At 36.5% G+C, this 11,335-nt stretch overlaps 1 protein-coding gene and 1 non-coding gene across 2 annotated transcripts; both read right to left on the bottom strand.

The window, feature by feature from the left end:
- Positions 1–472: 472 nt before the first annotated feature.
- On the bottom strand, positions 473–5,670 carry LOC134814980 (putative N-acetylated-alpha-linked acidic dipeptidase). The gene is made up of 7 exons (XM_063823374.1): positions 5,511–5,670; positions 5,249–5,342; positions 4,825–4,971; positions 4,441–4,666; positions 3,447–3,527; positions 3,056–3,155; positions 473–2,907 (listed from the first exon to the last, which is right to left on the bottom strand). The coding sequence occupies exons 1-7, from the start codon at positions 5,617–5,619 to the stop codon at positions 1,547–1,549; spliced, it is 2,118 nt and encodes a 705-aa protein (XP_063679444.1). The 5' UTR covers positions 5,620–5,670; the 3' UTR covers positions 473–1,546.
- Positions 5,671–10,995: 5,325 nt separating this feature from the next.
- Positions 10,996–11,068, bottom strand: Trnan-guu (transfer RNA asparagine (anticodon GUU)). The gene has a single exon. It is a non-coding gene; the product is annotated as a tRNA-Asn (tRNA).
- Between the last annotated feature and the right edge of the window lie 267 nt (positions 11,069–11,335).

The raw sequence follows: 11,335 nt of genomic DNA, 5'->3' as shown, positions 1-11,335 counted from the left end.
CTTCAGAGTCAATTAATCTTGTAACAGAAACATCAGATTTAAAGGAAGCTCACTTCAGAGTCAATTGATCTTGCAACAGAAACATTAGATTTAAAGGAAGCTCACTTCAGAGTCAATTGATCTTGCAACAGAAACATTAGATTTAAAGGAAGCTCACTTCAGAGTCAATTGATCTTGTAACAGAAACATTAAATTTAAAGGAAGCTCACTTCAGAGTCAATTGATCTTGTAACAGAAACGTTAGATTTAAAGGAAGCTCACTTCAGAGTCAATTAATCTTGTAACAGAAACATCAGATTTAAAAGAAGCTCACTTCAGAGTCAATTGATCTTGCAACAGAAACATTAGATTTAAAGGAAGCTCACTTCAGAGTAAATTGATCTTGCAACAGAAACATTAGATTTAAAGGAAGCTCACTTCAGAGTCAATTGATCTTGTAACAGAAACATTAGATTTAAAGGAAGCTCACTTCAGAGTCAATTGATCTTGCAACAGAAACATTAGATTTAAAGGAAGCTCACTTCAGAGTCAATTGATCTTGCAACAGAAACATTAGATTTAAAGGAAGCTCACTTCAGAGTCAATTGATCTTGTAACAGAAACATTAGATTTAAAGGAAGCTCACTTCAGAGTCAATTGATCTTGTAACAGAAACATTAGATTTAAAGGAAGCTCACTTCAGAGTCAATTGATCTTGTAACAGAAACATTAAATTTAAAGGAAGCTCACTTCAGAGTCAATTGATCTTGTAACAGAAACATTAAATTTAAAGGAAGCTCACTTCAGAGTCAATTGATCTTGTAACAGAAACATTAGATTTAAAGGAAGCTCACTCCAGAGTCAATTGATCTTGTAATATAAACATTAGATTTAAAGGAAGCTCACTTCAGAGTTAATTGATCTTGTAACAGAAACATTAGATTTAAAGGAAGCTCACTCCAGAGTCAATTGATCTTGCAACAGAAACATTAGATTTAAAGGAAGCACACTTCAGAGTCAATTGATCTTGTAACAGAAACATTAGATTTAAAGGAAGCTCACTTCAGAGTCAATTGATCTTGCAACAGAAACATTAGATTTAAAGGAAGCTCACTTCAGAGTCAATTGATCTTTTAACAGAAACATTAAATTTAAAGGAAGCTCACTTCAGAGTTAATTGGTCTTGTAACAGAAACATTAAATTTAAAGGAAGCTCACTTCAGAGTCAATTGATCTTGTAACAGAAACATTAGATTTAAAGGAAGCTCACTTCAGAGTTAATTGATCTTGTAACAGAAACATTAGATTTAAAGGAAGCTCACTCCAGAGTCAATTGATCTTGCAACAGAAACATTAGATTTAAAGGAAGCACACTTCAGAGTCAATTGATCTTGTAACAGAAACATTAGATTTAAAGGAAGCACACTTCAAAGTCAATTGATCTTGTAACAGAAACATTAGATTTAAAGGAAGCTCACTCCAGATTCAATTGATCTTGTAACAGAAACATTAGATTTAAAGGAAGTTCACTTCAGAGTCAATTGATCTTGTAACAGAAACATTAGATTTAAAGGAAGCTCACTTCAGAGTCAATTGATCTTGTAACAGCTTCTAGTTTAGTTGTTACCAGTCCTATTTGCTTTTGCGTTGATCCTTTTTTCCCCTTCTTCATCTCATCTCCTATCCCCGGAAAAGCAGATCCAGCATAAGTATCTGTAGAGCTTGGAGCGAATATAAGATGCCTGAATGAAGGTCGGCCAGGCAGTCCTTGCTCGTGAATGAATTGTCTGTCCATCAGCATCAGTTTGTCATTGATGTTTCTGAGCTTTAAACCACTTTCATCAGTTGTGTTAGAGTAACTGGCAACGTGATCCTGGAATTCTTTTGCAGCATCAACAAATTCTTGTGCCAGAATCTTCATACCAGTAAAATTGAGGGCTAATTTATCTGTGTTTTTTCCGATTAGAGATAATGTTAACTCTTGAATTTTCTTTGCATAGTCCACAGACGAAAAGGGCAATATCTCATCATTGGCTAGAGAAAAAATTGTCCTTGCAGCCATGTCTCCTAAATACTTATGGTAAGTAAAATCTGTATCCCCAAAGGTGCTGAGCCATTTGTATGTATCATATTGGGTGTGATACACAGGGTATGTGCCATAGTTACTCTTGTATGCAAAATCAATACATGATACTCCTATTTCATTGAGGAAAGCAGTATAGTCACTGCCAGATCCAATCAGCTGTACTGGGGGTAGGTGGTAATCAATGTCATTGTATTCCTTTTCTGTGCCTATCCAGAAATCATACATGGTCTTATATGGCGCCTTAGGTGAATCTGTCTTTTTTGCGGCATCATAGAGAAGACTGATGAGGTTTGGTGTCGATTTCATTCTAATCATTTGTGTGCCACCTGCAGCAGAATCCATGTTGATATATGCTACTGCCTTATGCTTTAGACCTGTCATGAAGTCTTCAGCAAATTCATATGAGCCCATAATTCCTGGTTCCTCAGCATCCCAACTTGCAAATATAATTGTCCTTCTTGGCCGCCATCCTGTCTTCAGTTGCTCCCCAAATGCTCTAGAAATTTCGAGGATTGTAGACATCCCACTTACAGGATCTACTGCTCCATGAATCCATGCGTCTCTGTGTACTCCCACAAGAACATACCGGTCGGGTTCCACCGCTCCATCGATGACTCCTATTATATTTCTACAGAGAGCAAGAGTGTCATTTGTTTTGACATTCAGTTCAATCTCCCCATTTGATGGTCCTATTTTGTAGTTACCCCATCCTTCTGGAGTAGATGGGCTATCTGCTTCAATCAGGGCATGGATTGGCTTGATATCATTGTAAGGAATAGGAATGACTGGAATCTTTGGAGCAATTTTAGCTAACTCCTCTTCGCTCGAATGATACCCACCCTCTGAAACATTCAGGTTTATATTTGGTAGTTCGATGTATTTCAAAGTAAGATATTATCACCAGATGGCCAACTGATCTAAAGCTATATATCACTATCAGAAGAAAGGAAATAAGAGCAAACAAAACTAAAAACTAACTCTAAAACGAACCGTATGATGGGAACATGAAGGTTGAAATGTCTCCCTTGATAGACTTGACATTACCCCTTTGTACTCCCGTGTCTGGAAGCCACATACCGTCTGGGTAAACCTAGTGAGATTTACTCTGTCAATGGGTTAAGTGACACATACCGTCTGGGTAAACCTAGTGAGATTTACTCTGTCAATGGGTTAAGTGACACATACCGTCTGGGTAAACCTAGTAAGATTTACTCTGTCACTGTCGAAAAGGGTTCAATGTATGCTTTGCAAACTGATATATCGATACTTGGAGACACTGCATTCAATATACTTTTCAATGTTTCCTCATATTGTATTTTAGAGAACTTACATCGTTACCATTATACTACTACATTATATACTACATATACTATAAACTTACATCGCCTCTATCTGATCCAGAGTCTGAAGGATCGCTGTAGAGAATCATGCCTATCATACCTTTGTCGAAGGCATTTTGCGCCTGAAAATAGAGATTATTTACTTTAAATTGTGTTAATTATTTAGTAATATAACTACAATCAAAGCGGGCAACATGGTATATATATAGTACGGGATATTTACATTACTGTTATCCATGGACAGTTCATTGAGCTCCAACATTCATAACGTTAGACCATGATTCAACAGTATTCTTCAGGAAAGTTCAATTTTGCTTGATCCAAGACCTTGAACCTTTCACTGTCATATATTTTGTGAAAAGAATTGGCCGTTGTAAATCAGGGCTTGCGATAAATCGGGGCCAGCAAATCACAGTTTCTACTAAGGATCGTCACAATTTTTAGTTTCTACTAGCTTACAAGAGATCAAAAGAATGGTGAGGTGTGCCCCTGGCCCTATGCCTCCGTCATGTATTTCCTTTAAAAATCAAGTTTAATGAGTACTCGTACTCGGTATAGAACACAACTGTAATCTGAGTCATCTTTAGATAGTATCATTGGATGGAGATGAGATGTCGACAAATAATGAAGGAATTCTACCAGACATCATAATGGAACTACTACGATAGAGACAGACCCCGGTCAAGATCTAGTAACACAACCAAATTATAACTCAAAATTTTAGCGTTGCTTTAGAACAACAATATCACTCACAACTTTTAAACTTCAGTCTTACAGTTTTATCATATGACAACACCATGTTCGTGTTATCCAGTCACTTATTTGTTAGTTCATATCAATCATTATTACATGTTACTCCAGTACTGTTCGTTACATAATTCTGCAACACTATTTTTTGCTTTAAAAAGGGTTCATATCTATTTATACACCCATCACAGTGCTGGCAAGCACGACCGTCGCCCTTATACTACCTATACTACTGTATTATATAAAATATAACATATTATATAAATATCATGCTTTTATTATACTGACCTTGCTTCCCCTAAATATCTTTCCATATCTGCAGAGAGCAATTTTTCCGACTAGATCCACTTTTAACTTAACAAGTTCCTCTAAATCTTCAACTCTACCATAATTGACGTACACAGCTTTCCCTGATACTTTTGCATTTTTAGAAAATGCATTGAACGGTGGTATGATATTGCTGTCTTCATTGTTTTTAGGTTTGTACTGTACAATTCCGCTGTATTTGATGTAGCTGAAAACGTTTGGAGTTCAATAGTAACATTTATAATTGTTATGATAAAGCCAATCTATTTTATGATTATTTTTGGTAAATTAAACATTTCTGAAAAACAACCAAACCAACAGTTACTGTGTTCTACCGAAACTTTATCATACTTTTAATTAATTAACCTCTCTTCGGTAGGAAGGGACAATAAGACCTCGTAGTCATTATTGAAAACTTTGTCAAACCCATAGCTCTTCCATCGTCTCAACACCTCTGCTCCAAGTTCCAAGTTCCTTTTTCCTCCAGCCGGGTGTGGTTCGGCGGCGAAATACCTGACAAAATGTTTAATTACTCAATTAAATGTTAAATTACTCAATTAAATGTTAAATTACTCAATTAAATGTTAAATTGCTTTCTATGTTGATTACGTTAAGCCTGTGTTAATTACATGATGGTTGATAAAGATAATTAGTGATGTTAATTTAATTGATAGTAAAGTAGCGGGTTTCTCAAAATCATGTTTCGAGTAGTTACAATATTGATCTTTTGATTAGTCAGATAACCAAATATAACTGTTGTTATCTCTTTATCGTGTGTGTCAACTCTTACTTGATATTCTCTCGGATATTTTCATTGTTGATATGAGCCACAATCTTGTCCACTACAGGTACTGGCACTGCCTCATCCTTTTCTGGGCCACTTTCTGAAATGCAGGTGGAATTGTTATTTTTCACGTAAGATTATTGCATTCGCGATTTGCTTTTTTAAATCGAATAAGTTGCTCCAAAACAAAAATATAATAACGATAACACGGAAATTATTTAGTTAATTAATTTAAAGATTTAAGTTAAAAACAATTTAAAACACTTACTCCTTGAAACGACTGCTATGACAACAATCAAAACAACAGCAGCCGCACAACCACCCACGATTAATGCTAACCGCTTGGGTGTCAACAAGTACTTTATCTGATCTAACATAACTGACTGAAAATCCCACTTATGGCAGTGGTTGGGATGGTTCCAAGATTTAGCCCTGTGAGAATAGAAACAAACCACGTGAAAAATTCTCAGGGGTTGAGGGGTAATTCGATTAACAAGGAAAGATTTAGCCGACGAAAAAGGATGTGTATAAATTGAATGTGATCGTTAGCCGTGGATTAGCCAAAGTAGGTGCTACATTTCGAACGAGCTTCTTATCTTCTGTTTCGTCTAATTTACACCATGGTAAATATAAGGGTCTTATCATCTAACACAGCCAATTAGCAATTGCCCTTTATTAACAGTAAAATTGTCTGGCGCCGATTTTGTTTTATGATTCTTAATACAGCTCATTATACTGAGCTGTGGAACTACCCTGGCCCTAATGTAATCACCCTTCAGGTTAACCATGGTCCTTACCCTACATCGGAATTAAACTGCAGAAGTGCAATGACCTATCTTTTAAAGTTTTAGGAATCGGCACTACCAGGCCTTGTAAACGGATTTGTTAATAAGGATACCCTGCTCGAGGTTGTAATCACAAATCTTAGAAATTCTTAATTAGTTCAGCTTTTTCTTTTTTTGATTCATTGGAATATCATATAACTTACCATTGACCAGGGCCAATGGCTATTTATTGTTCATTAGGCTCATGTCATAAGAAGGGTGCTTCTAGTGGGAACTTTGTGAAGAAAAACAAAAGATTCCAGAGAACAAAAGCTACATAACGAATCAAGTGGTAGTCGGCACTGTGTTATGTAGGTTACTTTCTTAAAGCTGAGCCTAATTCCTTAGCTTACGGAACTCCTCAAAACATACCTGACGAACTGCTATTCAAGTTAAGGTAATAAGTTCAGAAATGGCAGTGTTAATAGAAACATGATATTAATCTTTGCCTTGATCGATTTTATGTTCCAATAATGAGAAGAGATATCAACAGAGTGTGAGCCACTGCCAGACTAACCTGTGATTAGAGTTTGCCAGGCTCTATGAGTGTGGCAAACACTAGACAGGATAAGAGGATAAGGCACCAACGCCTTAAACCTCTGAGGAGACGTCCGCGTGAATTGAGTAGCAGAACTCGTCAAAGTAGTGCACGAAAATGTGACACTAAGGACGTGCACAGGCGTGGGAAACAAGACTCTGACGACTACAGCGAACAGCGAACATTGTGAGAAAAAAGTATCTAAAAACTGAAAGCTAAATTAGAATTAGATTTAGAAGTTAAGAGCAGGGGTTACCAGCTGTAGAGAAAAAAAGAATTGAGGGGAATGGTAGAGTGTGGATAAAAATAGAGGTGAAGACACAAGTAAGTCATAATACAACTTTAGCACAATTAAAGAAATAGTAGAAGGATTTAAAGAATGGGACACCAAACCGTGAGCGGACTTAGTGATCTTTACGTGACCAGATTTCGCTCTGTCTGTAAGTGAAGTTGTAGTGGGGCCATTTTTATGTCGGCTATGCTTCCTTGCTTGTATGCTGTTATATCGTTTCCATCCAAGGAATAAGGGACTACTACTCAGAAAGTCTAACACTTTATGAAAAGGTCGCTCTCTCCAAGACCACTCTCTCTAATTATATTGAGAGCCGCAATTTAGGGGGGAGCTAAAATTTGCAACACACGAAAATTTACAAATCGGAACGTCAAGACTTAGTGAATAGTGGCACCAACTATTGTCAAGTTACAAAGACCCTGACATGTCAAATAGGAGCTCTATTCAAAAAGGTAGACAATTTGACGTCTTCTTTGGACCAGAGTTGAAAAATACGTATTTTACGAATTTTATAAAATATCAAAAATACGTTAAATACGGCGTATTTTATTTTCGTTGAATAAAATACGTAATAAGTGTTATTGTACCATTGATAGCTCCAATAAAGTAATAAGTACTATTGCTTTATATAAATTTACGATTTTATCAAAACTCGCGTAGCTCTGTCGTTTTTCACCTCGCATATGACTTCAGAGTACTGGGCACGTGCTATACCAAAGCATTAAAGCGTTGAAGCGAAGTTAAATAGAAATGTGTCTGAAAAAAATGCAAACGAATGACATAACTTTAGTCTTTGAAATAAATTTCAAGAAAAACGTATTTTAACGTATTTTTGACGTATTTTATTTCTAAGCAAAAATACGCAAAATACGGCGTATTTAAAAAATTATCTCACGTATTTTTCAACTCTGCAGTTTGGACAATGTAACCGATAAAAGTGATAGTTAACAAATAAGTTCAGAGACACAGCTAGATAACTCTATCGTATTTTATATTTAGCAACATTGCTATTTTCTAAAATAACACATCGCTGCTGCAGTATAAGTAGAGGAGCTAACTAGAGGAGCATTACATTGCTGACAGTTGAGTGAGTTGACTGCCCGAACTTTGATCCATGTTACGTTTGTGTGCTGCATTGCCTGTGACACCCGACACCGTCACGTGCCAATTTCTACTACTGCACTGATTGGTTGATACTGGATCTTTGCAGTAACCAACATCATTTGTTGAAGTTAAGTCTAAATTACCCAAATTAAGTACATGATCATATTCATATTTCATAGACCTCAATTTAGTTGGCCTTGATTTCACGGCTCACGCCGGCGTACGCCGCCGCCGCCGGTGTAATTTTAGTGAAACGCCGCCGCCGATCCATTTAGCCACGGCGGACAAGCCTGCTTGTTGCAGAACATTTTCTTCAAGATTTTTTCAGCGTTCAGTTGGTTCACAAAAACCAAGGTCATCTGTCAGTATACTCCAGTCCAACAGTTTAAACTTTAATTGGTTATAACGGTCTGTTATGTCTCAGTTCTCACTCGCAACGGAGCAGCAACTTTGTAACTTTATAAAAGGTAATTAAAGTTTATACTTTTCTCAAATTCATTACTCAATAGTCAATACAGTCTAATATCAGGATATAAAGACAATAGTTTACTAATACTAATTCCTTTCATTCCAGTTCAATGAATCTACTTGCTTTCATTCTAACGTATTGGTTACTTAATCGAACTAAAGAAACAGGTAAGACATATTCATAGTTAATTATACTAGTTGAAATTAATTACAATTATTATGAATTGGTCCGTATCATATGATTTTGAACAATTTTATGATTATGATGACATGGCTTTGTGAGTTTATGGCTTAGTACAAATGTGCAAGTTTGAATAAGATATTATATAAATATATGAGGCAAACAGATATAGTAGAGTAAGGCCAAAATTAAGACAGCAAAGTATGCCACTTTTGCCCCCAGTATGATATAATTATAAACTGAAGCCGTGAACTTTAACGACAAGCTTGAAAACGTGTTTTTTACAGAGAGAGTTCAATTTGAATTATACAGATGGAATGGACTTCCTAGTGACGCCACTGTTGGAATTGTTGTCGCTAGAACATCCACAGAGGTATTTTCTTGACTTATTATAATATATTAATTATACAATTATTTATAAATTAAAGGTACTACAATGGATGCAAGAAATAGTTGCGACTACTACCTTCTACCTGGAGATATACCATAATATATTAAAATTAGTAATTGAGTTTGTAATTTGTGCCCGAGTTCTAGAGACCACTCATGTTACAAAACTGGTTACAAAAATCAACGAATAAATTAACAATCATTTTTATTCTGCTTTTCCAGTTGTTCAAGTGGGAGTAAGAAATACAAACAATCAAAATGTTATATTGTTGTTCTTCACGTGACGCAGTTATGACAACAGATATCATTACAGTCGCCGTCTCGAGCATCACAGACCATATCGCAGATTTGATATGCAAGGATATGGGATTTAATCATTCTGTGGATTGGTTTGGTTTGGCTATGTTCCATAAATTCAATAACAGAGATGTTAATGGCAGTGCTATTTATCATAGGTTAAAGGCATATAAAAGATGGTAAGTTAATTCTCATAAGTGCAAAGACAAAATAGTTATTTTACCAATGTACTTTGTTGGGCTTCCTTAACAAGGCCAACAAAAATAAAACGACACAATAGTGTAAAACGTATGTCATAAAAATCCAAGTGAAGATTGACATCTTTCATGCAGACAGACAGAGGAAGTGACATTGGGCACTTCAAAGTTTTATTGAGCTATAGCTATGCTGGGAAACTACGAACCCACTCCAGCCAGTTTACCGATTTTACCTGAACCACAATAATGCACCTAAAGAACAGCATCTTTTTATATTCAGTTCAGCCCTACACTAATAGCATACAGTTCAGCCCTACACTAATAGCATACAGTTCAGCCCTACACTAATAGCATTCAGTTCAGCCCTACACTAATAGCATACGTTTTTCAGTTCAGCCCTACACTAATAGCATACGTTTGTTTAATTTGCTCTCTTATCTGCTTTCTTATCTCGCTTTGTTTAACGGTGAGATATTGTGCCTTTCACCTTGTGGCTTAGCCTTGCATCATGGCAGCTGTGGACGACACGGAGATCGACAGTATTATGTTTAAAGCTGAGGATTGGATGACAAGAGTTATGGATCAGTTCGGTTGTGAAGAACCAATTCACATAACTTCTGTATATGTCGGTTTGCGACAGTCCACGCAGTAATAGTACGCGTAGACACATGGCTATCATTAGGGGGTGCACGATAAAAATAAACTTGCTCGGATTTTAAAATTTTTGTACCACTGTTTTCTAGAGACTGTGAGAATTTTCACAATACCAAATTTGTTATACCTTTTTGGAAAGATTAGTGAGTTTCGCCTAGGTGCCATATTTGATTCTGCGCGGCTTTTGGAGCAAAAATAGCTGTAAAAGTCGCGTAATTTGAGTAAATTCGTTGATTTTTGTCGTATTATTTGGATATATCTTCGATTCCTTGTATAAGATAATTCTGAAAATTGGCGAAGACCTTCCAATAGGGCTTTCGCAACTGTCCGAAAAGTTTGGTGGATATCGGAGTTGATATAGTGATCAAAATGGGGCAAAATACGCTGATTTTAGCTGTAACATAATTTCTGATGGTTGGATATGCTTTAAATTTTTCGGACACTTTCCTTGTAAGTCTATGAGTAAGCTTACCAATTTTTGTAGCAATCGAAGGTCGGGAAGGAAACTCAATATCTATTTGTCTGAAGAAAATTGTGCTGGCCGTTGTAGTTAACCTATTAACGTAGGGACTACCGGTGGGAGATGAATAATTGAAAATCCAACAGGATCTTGTTCTCTTCATTGTGCTGATTCCGGGAAGCATTCGTTTTACGCTCTAAGTCTAATCCTATTAAAAATCGAGATATCGGTCATTGAAAAATGAGTAATTATAGGCCTTTAACTGGGTTGGGTCAGAAGTCTAATCATGCAGCTCACTGGATTAAGGCAGTAAGGTAGTACGTTTTCGTGAAAAGTAAGGGTGAGATGTGCCGAGAGCGGGAATTGAACCCATGACCTCCCGATGAACGCTCGGATGCTATAACCACTAAGCTATCTCGCCACAAATCAGTCCCAACAATTCACTACTTGTACTACAGATTACCTTATCGGACCTTATTTGGACGGACATTACTTGAACGCTGGAGGCCCTAGCGTTCATTTTAATGTCCGTTCAAATAAAGTCCGTTCAATTAATGTCCGTCCAAGTTAAAGTCCGTTGAAATTTTTTCAAAAATTTTTCCATTTCGAACTTTTTACCCAGAATATGACAACTATGAGAACTTTATTGTGCCGTAAGTTAACGACGGAAAGGTTCTCCTTGGTCTGC

Source organism: Bolinopsis microptera, chromosome 5 (genome assembly GCF_026151205.1).
Source record: "Bolinopsis microptera isolate Bmic1 chromosome 5, MBARI_Bmic_1.0, whole genome shotgun sequence".
In the NCBI taxonomy this organism is placed as follows: Eukaryota; Metazoa; Ctenophora; class Tentaculata; order Lobata; family Bolinopsidae; genus Bolinopsis; species Bolinopsis microptera.
The sequence above is the reverse complement of the archived record's forward strand: the minus strand, read 5'-3'. Positions and strand labels throughout refer to the sequence as shown.

Coding starts and splice junctions, on each gene's coding strand:
- LOC134814980 (XM_063823374.1), bottom strand. CDS start 5,619: ATGTTAGATCAGATAAAGTACTTGTTGACACCCAAGCGGTTAGCATTA. Junction 4,667..4,824: donor TCCCTTCCTACCGAAGAGAG/GTTAATTAATTA, acceptor AAACGTTTTCAG/CTACATCAAATACAGCGGAA. Junction 2,908..3,055: donor CTTCATGTTCCCATCATACG/GTTCGTTTTAGA, acceptor TGAATGTTTCAG/AGGGTGGGTATCATTCGAGC.